This window comes from Cyanistes caeruleus, chromosome 9, assembly GCF_971803275.1.
Source record: "Cyanistes caeruleus chromosome 9, bCyaCae1.hap1.1, whole genome shotgun sequence".
In the NCBI taxonomy this organism is placed as follows: domain Eukaryota; kingdom Metazoa; phylum Chordata; class Aves; order Passeriformes; family Paridae; genus Cyanistes; species Cyanistes caeruleus.
The window spans coordinates 12794009-12811875 of NC_141709.1; the positions used below are offsets into that span (position 1 = coordinate 12794009).

A 17867-nucleotide genomic window follows, 5' to 3' on the forward strand; every position below is an offset into this window, starting at 1 on the left:
AGATTTTTTTTCTTTTTACCTTTTTTTTCTTTGCCATTTTCTCCTCTAGTGAGGATATAAACCAACCTATTTGTCTTCCTTTCTGGTTTACCAACATATGAGTCTGTTAACATATCATCACGTCGACAAGTAAATACGTTTCTGCAAAATTTTACAGAGCACAAGCATCCAAAGGCTGTATATCTCATCAGTTAATGAATTTTGACATTCAGTGCAAAACATGGCTGCTTTTCTCAAATGGGCAGCAGTTCTCCATACAGAGCTGGTGTAGGTGGATTGAAGTTTCTAGCATTCAAAACCCCTTAAGTGCAGTGAATGAGTATAAATCTTTACAGTTACAAATTCGAATTTTGCAGTGCTTGAGTGGAATTATGAAGAGTTCCAGTGGTCAAAACAAATCTGTTCTTTCCAGATTATACCATGTTTCATGTAAATGAACAATTAATAGTTTTACTTGCATTATGGCTTGTGTCTAATACTTTCATATATATTATAGATATTTGGCAGAGTTGAATAGTCAGAAGCTGAATGATGAACACAGCCTGCATTCTCTTGGCTGTGATATTCAGCCCTGGATTTTTACCTCACAATCTTTATTTGGAGGAAAAGAAATAAATAAAAATAGTAGGTCTTAAGCCCCAGAACTACTTTATTTCTTATTCTTTCCTGTGCTGTCTTGAGCCTTTGTATAGCACTAGTATCAACCATTCAATCAGTGGCTTTGAAAAGCACCTACCAGGCTGCCAGATTCCTCTTGTAGAGAAGCTAGATGGTGCCAGAAATCAGTCACTCTGTGCTAAATATTGCTGCTGGCTCCACTCCCCGTCTCTCAGAGTCGGTAGAAGTCTAATCTTCTGTTCTTCAGTGAAAAGATGGCAGGATGTAAAAATGCCATGTGAAGTTGCTGTTATGTAACAAATGTTTTGCCATCCTGCATGGTTAAGGAGTTAAATTGGTCTCTGGTCTCAAAGTGTGGGTATCTTCTATTACATGGAATGCTTCTGTGCTTAGCTGATACGGTATTTGTCATTTAGTTCTTCACTTGCCAGACCTTTTGCTCTGTGAATTTAGAAATTTCTCTGTTTTAAGAAACTGGTTTGCTTGCAGTCAAGTCTAAGTACCGATATCACACAGCCTTGCATGTGCGCAGAACACTCCCCAGCAGAGTTCCTATAAAGCAGTTCAGCTACCCCCAGCATCCACCAGTCAGATGATGTTTGTGCACACTTGCCATGCTGAGAATTAAAATAGTGTAATATTAAAATTAAACTTTGAAAAAGCAGTGCTGATGGTGAACATGAAAACAAATTAATTCATAATTGCGTATGTATCTTCATGGCATTTCCAGTTTCTGTAGAATCCAGGCACCTTCCTAAAAATGCTCAGAGTAAATTGTTTGTATAAGAAGAAATAGAATTAATTTTTCCATCACACTTCAAATATGCAGATAAATGCAGTAGGCATTTAAAACAATCATAACAAAATTCGCCTAGTGTAAGACTGATCAAGCTACTGTATTTCTGTTAAATGTGTTCCACAGCTAGGTTAAGGTGCTTAATTAGCACACATTACTAAAATACAAAATCTGAATTCTCATAACAGCCCATTCAGTGTTTATCTCACCAGGGAGGAGCCTAAAGTCACTGGCCACAGAATATCTCCCAGACAACTTCTCTGTTGCTTCGGCCAGGCTGGAGCTGAGACCCCCTCTGCAGAAGTGCCTCGCTGGCATCATTTTAGCGTGTCTTGCACAGCAGGCTGACAGTGTGTACAGGTCCCTTTCCCTCTGCTTTCTGCTCCTCTCAGGAGGCATCAGAGCAAATCCTGAAATGAGGGAAGATGGTGTCTCAATTACTGCGTGTATCCTTTATTGTCAAATCAACGTTTAAATTGCTCTTTGCTTCTTCAGGAAACATTTGGGAGTATCCCTCAATCACAATGTCTTCTTGTAGCTGGGGGTGGGTTTACGTTTGAAATCCAAGGTCTGTGGCCTGGGTGGGTGAGCAGTTTCTTCAGAAAGAGGCAGTACAAGTGCCTGCTCCTTGGCCAGTTGGCAGAGAAGAGTTTTCAAGGCCAAATTCCAGGAGAGTTTCTAGCCATATTGTTAAATGACCAGCAAAAATTTAAAGGCTGCAGTTCTAGCCCTGTGGCTCTCATTATTCCCCCCATATAGTTCAGGGGGACTATATTCAACCTGCAGACTTCTGAGAGCATTTTTATGTGTGCAGTTCTTTAGGCAGCTCTATGTATTTCCCAGATATAAATCTCTATGGATATTTTGGGTATCGATACTTGGAAGATAAGTGCAGCATTTAGCTGAACTGTAAGTTCAGACCTCTATTTGCTCTAACCTATTTTCAGGACTCTTCCCCTTTGCCTTCTAATTAGGAAATGGCTGCAATGATTGTGGGTTATAGTTGACTCCTCTTGTCCTTAACTAAGAAGCTAATGTATTCTTTGCTGGGTGTTCTGCTTTCCTCATAGGTCTAAGTTGATATTGCTCCTTCTGCTGAAGTGACAGCTCCTGGGTGATGTGTGATAGATACTGCACAGCCAAGAAATCTGCATGCAGAATGTGTTTTCTCCAGCTCCATAGTTTTCTAGGAAGAGGTTTAGCAGGTAAACCAGAGCCCCAAAGTCTGTTTCCATTATCAAAAAGCTTAGCTTCGACTGCTAATTCTAGAAATATAAATGTATGAACCCAGTATTTATGCATATGACTTCGATAGCTAAAAATGTTAGCATATGAAGTTGAGGGTCTGAAAAGGATTTTTAGAATGCAAATTAACTTTTTGCTAAATCTTACACTTAAATTTAAACATGAGACTATAAAAGAAAATAATATGTAGCAAACTCTAGGCTTTATTACTCTTGTCAACAAGACAGACAAAACCAGAAAGCTTGTTATATCTTATAAGCTCTTTCCTGGAGATAAAATGTTGGAAAACAGCTCTGAGAGAAATTTCTTGTTTAAAGATTATTAATATGGAGAATTACTAGTGGGAGCAACCTATAACCTTTTAGGCAGTTTTTTTTTCCTTTGGTAACCTTTATTTTGGATGCTATGATTTACCTTCAGTATAAGAGAGTTTTAGCCTTTCCTATTTGCAAAGCTGCACCTTAGAAAGTGCTATGCAGTTTTCTTCTATGCTATGTATGCCTACTCAAGCTGGTCTAATAAAGCAGTACTTTCCTTTTCAGGTGGGGATTTCCTATGGTATTTTCCTTTTAAATTGACTCTGGAAGAAGTGAACTGAGTTTTGAGCTTCCTTACTCATGTTTGACTGCTTTATGACTGAAACTTTATGCTGATTTTTGTTTATTGTTCAGAAGATCAGGTTAGTTACTCTTTAAATGCCTTTTGGGCATACTTGGAAAAACTACTTGTATAGATGTGCTATAGTATGAATCTTGCTCACTTTAATTCATTACTTTGAGACAAGTAGAACAAAGGTTGCTTATGTAAAATGAGAGCACAGAAACATGGCAAACATGCCTATTCTTGTGAGAGGTGTGGTATGTAATAGTTTATGATGAGGTGCATATGAAGAGTTATTATGACTAAAAAGATGCTGCCTAATACACAGGTCTGGTAGAACTGTTCTACTGCTGGTAGCAGAAGCATCTTCTACTGCTTCTGATTGTATTTTTCCCCTTTACTTTCCTGCTTCTCCCACCACTTCACCACTGTTCTCCATTTTCCCTTCATGACAGAGGAAGTTTATAGGGGAAAACCGGCTGGCAACAGAAGTGTGCTTCCAGCTGGACTCTAAAGATAAAACTCAAAAACATGTTGCAAAAATGCACTGGAAAAAGGGAAATAATAGCCTTGGAAGCTCTCTTTCTGTTGTGAACCGTGGCAGCTGGACAGTTGCATTGCAAGAGGTTATGTGTCTGTGGCTTACTAGCTGGTAATTATAAACTGAAGATAATTCAGTGTATTATTCATATAATTTTTTGTTAAAATTTTCATAGATCTTCACTTGTGATTCTGTTTAGGTCTGGCATTTTCATTGTACTGGTCTTTGCATAGTTTCCTGCTTTTCTTATGTTAGGGAAAATTATGATCAGAAAGCTTTTCCTATATTAGGTGATAATATGTTTTTTCAGGACCAGAATGCAGGGATAGATGCTTCTGTGGGTTTGGAAAGTCTCTTTTCTTTTGGAATTGGTTTTGGTTTCTTTGCTTTTCAAGTATTTTCTCCATATTTCTTCAACTCAAAGACACTTAATAATGAAAACTGATAATGTTTCATCTGCTAGGTATGTGATTAAAAATGTTTGTCCAAACCTGCAGCCTAAAAAGAGGTGTCTGGATGAGCTCAGCAAAACAGTTCCCAGATTATGCAAATTCATATTCACTCCAGAGGGTATAATCTGATTAAAAAGTAATTAATTATTGAAGTGATATGCAAACTCTTTCTAGTGTGGTAGCTTAAATTTTACTCAAATTTATTTGATTTTCATATCATTAAATCTATAACTGTATTTAAAAATCATGGATATGGTAGGCCTGCTGCAAGTTTCTCTACAACCCTATGCATCTGAGTGGCTGAGCAGTGAAAAGTGTGGACAGGAGGAATAGTTTCTACCTCCTTGTGTGCCCTTCAGTCTTTTCACATGTCCCTGAACAAGGGTGGTTGCTACTTCACTGTGCAAGAAAATTATTAAATATGTGCAGCTGGATTTTTGTCTGTAGAAATTAAGTATTCCAGACAGTCATGCTATCATTGTATGCAAGTTGAAAGTGGAAAATGTAGTTGAAGGAGTTTATCTGGAGAAACTAGGGAAATGGCTGGAAAAATTTAATTAATGATTACACAGAAATATTTTATCAGGAAATTCAAAATTTGGTCACCAAGAACATGACTGAGTGTAAACAGTTCTGAATAAAAAGACGGTCTTTGAGACACAATATAATATTCTCTGATGGTCAAGAGTGGAGAAGTGTCAAACATTTTTGTTTATTTGCTGGACTTCACAGAGGAAAAACTTCCTATGTAGTTGAGAAGAAAACCAAAATATTTTTGTATTGATTTTTGTAGAGGCTTATTTCTATCATCACTCCTAAACATTTAATTTTGTGTTGTTCTAAAGATTTAATTTTGTGCTGTGTTGAAGTATTGAAGAACACATGTATTGGAAAGGTAGTACAACCCATTTCTTTGTGATACATCCTAAATTGAATAATAAAATGGTGTTTTCCTTCGATTTAAAAGGAAAAAGATATTAAAACATTACAAGGTGTAAAATGGAATGCATTCAATTATTAATATCCCTGAAAATCTTGGAAATGTGTAGTCTAACATGGGATCTATGATTCGTAAGAGGGAATGCAGAGAATACTGATCATTCTCAGTTGGTTTGTGTTCAAATGCAGTCCCCTTCCTGTTCTGTCAATGAATTTCCTGTTGCCTCATCAATAGGACATATCAGTAAGTTTAAAAATGGACCTGATATCCCACTTTGGAGCCCAGGGTAGAGTAAGAGGTATTCTACTTTTTCCCGAGTAAGCTCTTTCATGCTATACCAGAAACACAGGTTACAGCCAGCTGATTTTGAGTATGAATGAAATGTCTGTGAGACAATACCACATCTTTTCAAGATGCCTGAGGAGAATATCTGGTATTTAAACCCTTATTTAATGGTCAGAGATCACGTTTACTTTATCAGCTAAAGGAGGCGAACTCTATGCAGATCTCTGGTTTCTGAGAATTCAAGCCAAGTATCTTTTAATAGATTCTTTTGGGGGGGATTGTCACACTCACTTAGAAACAGTGAGTTGTTCAAGGGCTAGCTCTGGGCTAAACAGTATGTCTTCAAAGTAGATTTTGAAAAGGGCCTGATGTTACTTTACTTTCCTCTTAGTGAAGCTAAATGGAAATTTTTGTGCTGACTTTTAAAGTTGAGTTTAGGAAAGGGTGATTACTTCTGTGCAACGAGGATTTTCTGTTTGAATTGTCAGAACAAACCATCAGTACTTGAAATGAATCTAGTCCAGGCTGTTCACCAACTCCTTAAGAGCCTTTGAGGAGGCTGTAGTGAATGACATTAATTGATAAGAAATATTAGTGGGGCATTGATAAATACGGTCAGATTAAAACGATTCAAAAACTGAAAGTATTTGCAAAGGATCATCCATATCATGATGTGGTGATCGTACCAAGTCACCTGATACACCCTTATCTAGTGGTCTAGTCTAAATTGAGTGCATTTAGCAGTAGTTACCATGGGTAGTATCGGATATACTACAGCTGTTTATTTTTACAAAGGAGAACACGTCATGAAGAACAGTTAAATGCCACAGCTAAAATGTACATTTCTTCCAATTCAGTCATCAGCTAATATAAGCTTCTACGTACAATTTTTATCAAATAAATATATAAAATTTTGCCTTGTATTATTACTGACATGTGAGGGGAGGTTGGTGTCTTCTGTCTTGCTGATACTTAAAATTGGGACAAGTCTTCCAGCACAGGGTAATGCCAGGTTTTTCTCTTCCTTGAGTAGCACACTGGACTAGGTGAGGGACTGAGGTCCATTCCAACCTCACTTATTTCCAGAGTGTCTCTGATTTCAGTCATGCTGCGTATGGATTTATAAATTTTGATTGAACTGCATCAGAGGCCCTTCTGGTGATAGTTCAGACAGCAGAAGACTTTAAAGTAGATTTATTTTTACATGTTTATCAGCTGTATGAGAAGAACTTCTGTATCTGAATGATACTAAGCTTTCTGTTCTAAAGGTCAGGAATAATAAATACATCCTTTTGACTATTGACACTTGAAAAAAAACCTCCAAACATTTGGGTCTTCCTATGTATGCATGGCTTTCTCCAGCATGGTGGCCTTTTGCTGTGGTTTGACTGTGAGAAAGGATAAGTGAAAAGCTGGGTGGAGTTTTGTTATGCTTCCATAGTTCTCTGTCCAATGCCAAATCATTGTAACTTGGGACGATGTTGAAAATGGAGTATGGGAGGACATAAATCACATGGCATTGGAGGGGAAAACAAAGAAATAAAGAAGCTACATTACTAAGATATTGAAAGCTTTTTCATCTAGAAAAAAGTAAAATACTTTCAAGATTTCAAAAGAAAATTGTAGACTGTTTTTTGTTTTCCTCTGCTCAGTGACAACAATTTTCAATGTTTAATTGAACTGTTAAATATATTCTGTTGCCTTAGATGTTCTTGGCAAATTTAGAACATGCACAAAAGTTTTTAGGAATTCCTGATATTTAGCTTTTCTGAATCGAGACTATGCCTTTAATAAGCAAAACCCACTGCTGTTTTGCATGTGGCACTAAAAATAAGCCAATACAGAATGAAATGAACTAACTTAATATTGTGAATTTTTTTCCTTAATGTGAACGTATTGAGAGTCTGAGTGCTTGAAATGATGAATTGCACATGCAAAAAGTAGGAAATCATGGAATCTTGAAGATTGTTCCATAGATAAACCTGTCATCTCAAGTGGAGTTGTCCATTTGAAAGATACAATCAGCACACCATAGGATGTGCAATCACTTATATCACAATCACTTATAGGAGCAGATGTCCCACCATACATAGTTTTGTGACTTTGAAATAACTTCCTTGAGGCTTTTGAGATTGAAAAAGTTTTAAATGCTGGTGAAAATTCTGAATTTGGTACCTTGCTCTTTAGTGACTTGCTATGACCAGTTCAGTAGTAAAATTTAGAAAAAGAAAGGTTTCAGATTTGTCATGCAACTGTTTAGAAATGTCAGTATATTTTCTTTTAAGATGATGTCAAAGAATAAGTTGTTATTTAATCAATATTTGTCATTGTGAATTACTGTATGTAAAGGTCAATACATACAATATTATGTTTCTGGGAAACCGTATGTCAGTAAATATGGAATACTTTACTAAAAGTAAATACAAAAAATACCTAATACTCAAAATTACCCAAAAGAAACAAGAAATCCCACCTGATGTAGTTTAGAAAATACTTTGCTTTGAAGCATATTATTTCTAACTCCCTAGCCATATCCTGTATTTTAATTTTAAATTCTCCATGACTTTTTTATCCGCCTCCGTACTATTTGTACATCTAAAAATTTTATTGCTGTAAACAGGAGACTTGGATATGTGATGAATGAAGTGTTGCAGCTGCCTGAGTAAGAAATTTTTGTGGTGCTAAAGATAGACTCGTCTCTTATACCTATTCTTTGGCAGAGGAAAAGGGTGATTGAAGAGAAGTGGAGTATATGAAAGCACAGCTAAAACACAGACACAGTGACATTATAATACAGTGTCTCATCGGGTGATGTGGTGTTTTGACTACATGGCTGCAGCAGGTCTATAATTTAAGTGCCATTAATGGCACAGAAAACAATAGCATGGAGACAGGAATACTGTAAAATCTCTGGGTCTGTACTTACAATGCAGATGAAATAGCCCTTTGAACTTGCAGTGCCAAATGTTGTCCAAAGTTACCATTCTTCCATGAGGAAAGCAGTTTGTTTCTGTGGTGTTTTATATCTTCCTTTCCTAGCACAGACATTTTCTGTTTAGATTGCTTGGCTTGTGTCACTACAAAAATCCCAGGCAAAGTGGGGCTGATTCTATTTTGTCTCACTCATGTCTCCTTCACACATTCAGTACAGAATTCGCTATTGTCAACAGTCATGACTGTGTTTTCTTTGTGCTTGTTGTCTTTTGAATATGCTTCTTTATACTTTCCCTAAAGTGACACACAGAACTAGTTTCACCAGAAGCTCTTGGTGTTTAGCTGTAACAGAGTTACACACAGTCCTGTGACTGCACCCCAGCTATAATATCTCATTTGTTTCCACTTGGCTGTTGTAATGTTTTCTGCCACTTAGACTTCTTGTCCTTCCCCTTGCTTTCTTTTTTGCTTTTTCTTTCTTGCCCTCATTTAAAATTATATCTGACTTTGTTTTGCTGATTGATAACTCTGTGTAAGTACATGTTTCTGTACCCTCACAGATGTCAAACATTAATGCACCTTGGTGTAATGTGTGCTATAATTATTTGCTAAATTGGAGTGAGTCTTTCCAGAAGCAGTTCTTAATCTTTGAAAACCTTGAAAAATGTATACAATATGTTAATTGTGACACTTTTTTTTAGAACGTATTTCAAAGGAGGAGAAAAAATGCTGTGTAAGTGAAACTTGTTTAAAGTACTCCACCCCTTCTGGCAGGAGACTTAAAATAGTTGCATTGTTTCTTTATCCTGATCGAATGCCTTTGTAAATTTCACTTAGGCTTTTTCTCCCCCTTTAAACTGGTTCACTGTGTGTAGGTCTGGTACTATACCATGTAAATACTTAGTTGTTTCCAATTTTGGCTAAGTGGATGGACTCTTGTCAAAATATTCATGCAGTGTTAACAAAACTTAAAACCTACTTACATTCCATGAACTATAATGAAATATTAAAAGTTGCTAAAGGGATAGGTATGGAGTTTCAGGAAAATTGTTTCTCTTTACAGTACAAGTCTCAAATTTGAAGAGTGGTAAATACGGGTATTTAGGTATGCCTTTCTTTCTCACTTAAAAACAAATCCTACCTAAAATTCAAAGTGTATGAAGTAGGCATGGATCTACTTAATACTGAAGGTAAATAGAATTGAAGAAGAATAATGAATTTATTCTTCATCATTTTGTATTAACTTAGAAACTTTGGATCTTAGCAATAGTAGTTTATTAAGCATTTTTTTTTTCCCTAATGTCTCAAGTGTATAGAAACAGGGTCTTTCAAATCTGCCATCATCAAAATGGCTTTCTACTAAACCTGTGCATTCATAGAACAAGTCGAGTTCTTCCAAAATACTGATGCCAATATGTGCAAAAAAGGAATTTAATTAATGTTTTGATCTTGGAAGGAATCTTGATCAGAACAATCAATAAAATCAGAACAATCAGTACAAAATGGTATGACTGGCCAACTGAAAGCAATTGTCTTTATTTCTTTCTCAATGCAGTGGGTTGTGCACTGGCCTGGCCTGCTTGGATTTTCCCTTAACCAAAAACCAAGCCACTTCAAACCACCCCACTCAATAATATTAGTAAAAAGGTTTTACATAGGCCACTATTCCTGGCTACTGCAATCAGTACTCTTCAATTTTGTCTGAAGAGAAGTTAAAAATTTGTCTTGCACTTGTTGCCACAAACTCTCAGGAGTAACATGAAACCAAAGCAGAATTTGAGAGCAGTAAAAGCTAGCATTTACCCAAACTTGTTTTTAGTTAGATCAAAATATGAGTTAGTGAAAAAACTCCTCCTTAAGGAGGCAGGTTTGGTAAAATCAGTTTTAGTTATCACACAATTTTTCTACTTATAATTAATACTTATAAGGGAAATAATTTCTGAAATGAAAGGGAACTATTCATGCTCAATGGGATTTAAATATAGAGTGAATCTGCACAATTTTTCTGTTCAGAAAAATTGTCTTTTCTGTCAGAAAAAACATACCATGCACTTCGACAAATTTTTCCTAATAAGTGCCTTGTACACAAGTAATTTCTTCAGTACCAGGATAGTTTTCTGTGAACAGTCCCAAGTATATTTTATAACCTGAGCACAGTTCATTTCCTGATGTAGCAGTGCAGTCCCAGCTGCCCTCACAAGAGCAGAATTCCAGATGTTCCTGTTTTGCTGTATGGAGTGGTGCCGTGATTGTTGGACAGCAAGGATAAAATTTGGCTTTCTGATAATGCTTTATCTGTAGAAATACTTTCATTGTGGCTGTAGGAATGGGTGTATTCATTAGAAAGGAAACTATATTATGGATTTCAGTCTTTAAATTCATTCATATGGCCCAGGTGATTGCAAGAATCACTTGGATTTGAGACTATAACAATGACATTTCTTTAAGTATCATGTAAGGAAGGAATTAGCCATCATCTAAAGCAGAGTACATGGTAACATAGCCAGTGATTTGAACCTGTCATTCATTTAATAGTTCAGATTGGAAAAGGCACGTGACATCATTGTGTCCAACAGCAAGCCTAACACTGCCATGTACACTACTTAAATCTTGTCTCAGAGCACCATGTGTACATGTCTTTTAAGCACCTCCAGGGATGGTGACTTCATAACTTCTCTGGGAGCCCTTTTCCAATGCTTGACAGGCTTTTTGGTGGAGAATTTTTTCTTAATATAAAATCTAAATGGCCCCTGGTGCAACTTGAGGCCATTTTCTCTTATCCTATCACTTGTTACTTGGCACTCAGACATGCTCTGCTGCAGCTTCCTGTGGGGTAGTTATAGAGAGTGATAAATTCTCCCCTGAGGCTCCAGACTTCATAATCCCAGTTCCCTCAGTTATTCCTGGATAGACTTGGGCTCCAGACCCTCCACTTTAATCATGATTTAGTCAAACACTACTTTAGTCATGACTGCAGTTTGTGTATAAACCTATCTATGTAAGAGTTTCTAGATACTCAGTTTCAGTGTTTCTCCCACTGTTTCGTGGAGCTGTTTCTACTGGACACTAAAAGCTTAATAAAGCTTGTAGTCAGTAAAAACAAAGCATGTGAGAACAACTTTAGTTGTGATTGGGCCCATATTTTTGTTATTTCAGAATATGTCCTACTATGGTCAAATATGCATCTGTTCAAATTTCTTGAATGTGTTTGTGACTGGGTTGGGTGCTGATCCCAGGTTCCTTGCACACTTAATAGCTCCATTAAATACTGTGGATATTCTGATTGTGGGTTATCCCATTTTAAGTCATCTTTACAGATAATTTAAATGCCTTAGTGATCAGTTGGTTAGGCCAGAAATCTCACATGTCAACCAACTATGGTTGCCACTTGTAGTAGAAAAGATAAAATGTGATTTTTTTTCTGTTCTGAAACTCTCTGTGGCCATTTCTATTTTCCTAATTGGCTTAGACTGAAAATTACTTTTTTTAACAAGATTTAGCAAGACAGATTATTGATTTCACATGATGATACCAATGTTTTATTGTAATAAAAATTTGTAATCAAGATTATGGAAACTGTTAACAGTATGCAGTTCTGCCTTCAGGATAAGAAAAATGAAGATGATTCCTGAAATCCTACTTTGTGGGAGAAAGATTGGAGGGCCTAAGAACATGGGCTTAAGAGTATGGAGAAAAGGATCTTCTCTACCTTCTGGGCATGTAGAGTTGAACATTCAGTTTGCTTTGTGGTCTAGGTTTATTACTAAACTCTTGAGCAAGCCTGGAGGCATTTCCTAAATGACGCTGCAGCTACACAGCTTTTAAACTCAATTAGCCCTCTCCTGCATTCTGCATGCCCTGTCATTTCTAATGGACTTTCCTTGGCCCTGTGAGAAAGGGAGGTGTGGGGGTCACAAGAACCAGCCCCACATTTTATTATGGTCCTTGGACAGCAGCAATTTAAAGGTTCTCCAGAATATTAAAATGTAAATTTTGCCTAAGGTGGGGGGAATTCTGGGGAAAAAATAGGTGGTCATTCAACAGCAAAGAAAGAAGTGAGCTTCTACTACCTGGTGTGAGACTCCTTCAGAGTGGAAAGAATACCAAACTGGGCTGCACTTTGTGTCATATCAACAGGATGGGTTGGCCCAGTGTGTTTCTTCCACAGTGATCTTCTGAGGCTTGTGGTCTGCAAAATGCAAACATGAGAGAAAGCAATCCTATCACAACTAATCGCAAAAAAAAAGTGTCTTAAGAAAATTGCTATTCACAGGAATAGATTGGAGTTTATTTAATAGAGGGGTGAAAGTATATCTTACCATTAAAAAAAAGTAACAAAAATAAAGACAAAACACCTAATGACTGCCTTAAGGAAAAACCCCTTTGTTAGTCTTCAAGCACAAGAAAATACTTGACCTGTTTTGAACAGCAGTGTTTTTATAACATGCTTTTGTTGGATCACAATCTTTTTTCTCTTCTCTGTTTGATCTAAAAGTCCAACTGTGTTAATTAAAAAAAATAATGTAATGCATTAAGCTTGTAATATGATTAAAGGTATTACTAGAACTTTATAGAAGAAATTGTTTTTTTTTTTTCTCATTCTGTTAGTTTTCCCTGCAATTGCAGTTCTATGAAAAACTGTAACTACATCTGGTTGAAAACTGAATCTTTTTTTCCTCTGTGGGGAAAATGCAGGAGGGTTTTGAAGAAATGCCTATTTCAATGGAAGCTTTTCTGGGAAGGCCTTTTGTGTGAGGAAAGGTTAAAAATCCCCCTTGCTGCCATAGAAGGGTTGATGGCCTGGTGTCTTGGTGTGCCTTTGGAATGTCAGAGCTCTGCTGTTGTTGGAGAAGGGCCTGGAAACCTGGGTTTCTGATACTTTGTGTGAAAGTCTTAATGATCAGACTATCTTCGGTCTGCCTACTTTTTCTCCTCCTCTTTCTTTTATGATAAGCTCCTTTTCCCAAAGGAAAATTAAAATAACTTAGACATACTTCTTTTTAGTCTAATAATAAAAATTCAAAAATCTTTTTATCTCTCTGAGAAAGGATTATTTTCTGCTCAGTCTTAACAGTGACGCATAGATACATTGTTCATGTTGTCTAGTAAAGAAAAAAGTATAATACTGATATAGTTTCCTCTTACTAATGAAATTAAAACAACGGTATGCATATGCAAGGAGGATGCTGTGGCTGAAGAGCTCTGGAGCCTTGAAAAAATCTTGTGTTTCTTCCACTGAGTATTGCAAAGAAACCCCTTGCTGTCTGTGCACTTGTACATGTACTTATTTTACTTTATTTATACATAGTGAAAAACTAGAACTAATATTGAAAATGTGAGGCCTTCTTCAAAAAATTCAAAACCACACAGAAGTAAACAAGTTTGAGGGGAAAAAACCCTCTTCATAAAGCCACAGTGACTTTCTATGTAAGAATATAAAATAATCAGTCTAATGTGTCTGGAACCCTTTTCCATTCATACAAAAACATGAAAAAAATCTTAGCTGCTCTGACTATTACATCATCTCTTTTGAAGTACTAATGCTAATTGAAATCAGTCAAATGTCTGTCTAAAAGCATATGTGATAAGATACTACAGATCTTTTTTCTATGTACTAAAATACAGGTATATCTGATTTTCCCTAAATCTACAATCACTGGGGGAAAAGTGGTCCTCATTTTTAGTACTTCATGTTTCTACGTTTACCACTTAAACGTGGTTTTGAATGTGCTTCTGAATCTTTACTTTGCAAAAAGAAACGGACACTGCAGTCCATCTCCAGCTGAGTCTCCTCCTTGCTTAAAGACTGGTGTTTTTCTCCTTTATTCTTTAAAGAAAAGATAATTTTTAATTAGATTCTGCTTTGCAGATAAGCTTTTAATTCAGGGGAACAAGAGGTAGTCATTGGTGTATGTTTGATCTCTTTGAAATATTTCAGTCTGCTGTGTCATTCAGATGTTTGTTGGGAGGACTTGAAAGCATGTTTTGGTTGCTGTTTAGAAAAATCTAGTGCCCTGTAAGTGCAATACATGATAAAAGAAAGCAATGCTTTTTTGCTGGCCTGCAGAAAAGGTGGTCTCCACATTTTCTTCCTGTTACTGATGTGAAATTCTTAATTTCAAGTACTTTTTCATTTTGCTTTGGCCTGTTTTTATAATTTTTAGTGCTGCATGTTTAACATGTGTGCAGCAAACTGCTGCACTATTGAGTTCCTGCAGATGTTGAGCACCAGTATGACTTTTGTAACTGCCTCTATGATGTTCAGTCACGGAAGCCTTGATTCAGGATGAAGAAACAATGTTCAGTCATAGATATCTTCAAATGTCCTGACCTACACCTGGAGAAAATCAGTATGGCACTTTCTTACACTGTCTTTGTGCTGAGCTGTCTGGGATGGTTTACTTTTGTAAAGTTTTAAACACATTAGGAAAAGTTTGGAGCCATCCAGTAATTGCAAGTTCCATGTTCCTTTTTGTATCTACAGCGATTCTGTTGATGTTACCTCTTTAAAACTCTTTGTTAGTAAATATCATCAGATAAAAGGCTTTTGTACTCTGGATACAGATGGACTCTGAAAAAGTCTATGAAATAAACACAGTATGACCAGCTGACTCCTGAGTTTAGGTTTACTGGAGGATTTAGCAGGCTGCAACTACAAGTATGGCATTTTTTCCTCCTGATTTAAGGGGAATTTTGCTTATCAGATCACCTCTGTTTTCCGGATTCCCATGTGAATAAACTTGCTCTAAAAGAGATATCTCTGACTACATTTTGTTTATTACTATTTCAAAATACCTGCAAATCTGAATATAATTTTAGCAAGAGTATCCCACTGTTGAAATAGTGCCCAGGACAGTGCTATTTTTCATCTGTATTTTGATATAATAATTTCATGTATTTAACATATTATAATTTTCATAATTTTCAAGAAAAATTTCAGGAAGACAAACATTAAATAGAGTCATATCAGTGCATTTATCTGGGAATGAGGTCAGACGTAAGGACTGTGTCATAGCCTGTGTCTGTTTGTGCCTGGACAAGGGAGTGAAACTGTGGGAGGTAGCCTTTCACATGAGTGTGCTAAGTAGGCAGTGTTTGCAGGACATAACATCTTTATTTGTATGTTTCAGCTGAGTTTTTTTCTCCCTGCTCTGGAAAATAGTGTTTTGTGTGATGTATCGTAGACCTTTCTCATTCCTCCCATCTCTACCATCAAAGCATCATATCATAGGTATATATGCAATATTTTTTCTTTATTTTTATGGCAGTTTCTAAATAATGCTGCCAAGTTTGTCAAGTCAGATATGTGAACAACTGTACACAGCAGTTTTTTAGAAAGTGGGGTTGGAAGGGAAATAATTAAACCATCACTACTGGCCAAGAGTTGCATTGAGGTGGTTTTCCAGGGGCAAGAATTTTAACTGTAAACCCAGGACCCATGCCCCTATTCTCTGTGCTGGTTCACAGCATTGTTTTTGTCCCTTCCTTAAGTCCCACCAAAACTGTTGGCTGCAGGCCCCTCCAGTTTGGGGGTGAGGGGTGTGGGGTGTGAGGAAATTAGAAATATAAAGATTTAGTACTCACTCTTTAAAACTGGTATTCTAGCTCTTTTCCTTGCTAAGGTAGAATGAAAACCATAAACTATTGGTAAATGTCAACTAACCGCTAGACTTGAAAGAACCAGCAGCTGCTTTCTGCTTATGAAGCAGAGAAACTGTGTGGGAGGAGATGTAAAGAACCTCCTCAAATACCCGCTGTAACAGAGGGGCGGGGGAGAGACTGTACTGAATATGGGGTTTAACCTTTAGAATTCTTTTTCTGTTCTCTCATGCTCTTAGACTGGTATGAAAATGCAAAATGGCAATTGATTTTTTTTCAGGTAAAGGCATCAGACAAAGGCCCCATGCCACCTAAAACTAATTTCTGATAAAGAATGGAGTACTCAGCTTGCCTGTATCAATTTTGTGTCTGTTAAAGATTTATGGTATGAATCTCATGAACAGTTTTCAAATGTATTTAATGAATAATTGTTTGCAAAGGGCTTGAGTGTGCCTCAAATCAGATGCAGTATTTCAATGCAGCAGTATTATTAACAGCATCGTTAGTGTAGTATTGAAATGGCAACACTTAAAAATTCATCTACCACAAATCTGAAATGATGAGTTTGTCTTGAATACAAATAAACATAGAGGAAACAGATTGGGAGGTATTAATTCATGATGTCTAAAATGAGATCAAAAATAGGCCACAGGTTTACGTTAATAGAAATTGAGATAAATTCTAGCTTGACAAAACTGACCTAAAAGCTGTCTATACAAAGCAACTAATGTTTCTTCTGCTTCTAAGAGGAACTCCATATCTGCTGTTGAGAAAAGACAAAGGGTTGTTCTGGGATGGTTTTCGGGGTCTTTAAGTAACTTATTTATGCAGTAATTCATAAATCCTTCATTATGTTCTGATATGAGAAAACATGTATACCCCCATTAACTCGTAGTAAAACTATTTTTAGCCCTTTTACAAGTATTTGTGAAAACAGACTAGAAAATGTAGAAAGAAAAATGATTGGATTGTTTGGGGTTTTTCCCCTGAATATAGTCAATTACAAGACACTTAAGAAATGTGTCTGGAAAGTGAGGTGGCAATCTGGCTTTTTTAGTTGGAGACCTTTCTGTACCTAGATGCTGACTGTACTGGGCAGATGAAACAGCTCTCAAGGAATGATAAATATTGTTCAGCATGAGAAGATTGTTTTCACATGAACAACTCTCATATATGGGAAAAAAAAAAAAAAAAAGAAAAGAACTTCAACTCTTTCAACTCTGTTATTTCACCTGCTCTTCTTTTGAACATGTCCTTTCTTGTTTGCTGACTACTCCCACTATGGAGCAGTTGTCCACAGTCTTGGGAATTACTACTAACTCCCTAAGATGGGGGTGGGAAACTAGAACTGGTGAACAGGGGCTGGAAGGGTAACAGCTGGAGGATAGTTGTGACAGATCAGAATAACAGGAAGAGAGAGTAAAAAAGAAATGGTCAGCACTTTTGGCTTTTTAAAAGTGGGGTGCTGATGACTTGCTGTTATGCTTTTGCAATGTCTTGTTTCCAGACTGCTGGCTTAGTCAGCCACATCTTTAATTTGCCCAGTTTATAACAGCTGCTTTGGCTGCTACCACAGAAAGAAAAATTATAATTTCCAAGCCTTCATTTCATCCCTCTTTACCTATAATCCTCAAGTTCCAGTCTGTCTGACCACTTGACTGGGCTTTTTAATTAACAGATCTTCTTAGGGGCCCTTAAATGTGTTTTGCATATACAGGAGCACTAAACAGCCTTGGAAACTCTTGATGAGATGAAAAACATCCTGCTGGGAATATAAAATGGCACATAGTGCCTAGAATAATGATTTCCATAATTGAAATTTTCATGTGCTGTATTAAAAGGCATCATTTACCTGAG

The 17867-nt window shown here is 36.7% G+C and overlaps 1 protein-coding gene and 1 long non-coding RNA gene across 17 annotated transcripts in view; one reads left to right on the top strand and one right to left on the bottom strand.

Annotated features, from left to right (window-relative positions):
• Window positions 1–17867, top strand: part of LOC111932757 (uncharacterized) — a 249403-nt gene that overhangs the window by 33307 nt on the left and 198229 nt on the right. The window contains exons 2-3 of the long non-coding RNA XR_015273838.1: window positions 2485–2619; window positions 3202–3338. This is a non-coding gene — a long non-coding RNA (uncharacterized LOC111932757). The remainder of the gene's footprint in view (window positions 1–2484; window positions 2620–3201; window positions 3339–17867) is intronic.
• The window catches only part of LOC111932758 (uncharacterized), a 62022-nt gene that overhangs the window by 13274 nt on the left and 30881 nt on the right, over window positions 1–17867 (bottom strand). For 5 of the 16 annotated variants that reach the window (XR_015273835.1, XR_015273833.1, XR_015273832.1 and 2 more), the window contains exons 3-4: window positions 12482–12600; window positions 737–1824 (exon numbers count right to left, since the gene is read on the bottom strand). Coding sequence is in view for 1 of the 16 variants with exons in the window: in XM_086842030.1 (XP_086698156.1) it covers window positions 12482–12600 (119 nt within the window). In the remaining 15 variants the exon portion in view is untranslated. Of the gene's footprint in view, window positions 1–736; window positions 2601–12481; window positions 12601–17867 lie in introns of all 16 variants that reach the window. The other 11 variants (XR_015273828.1, XR_015273829.1, XR_015273831.1 and 8 more) reach the window with 4 other exon arrangements.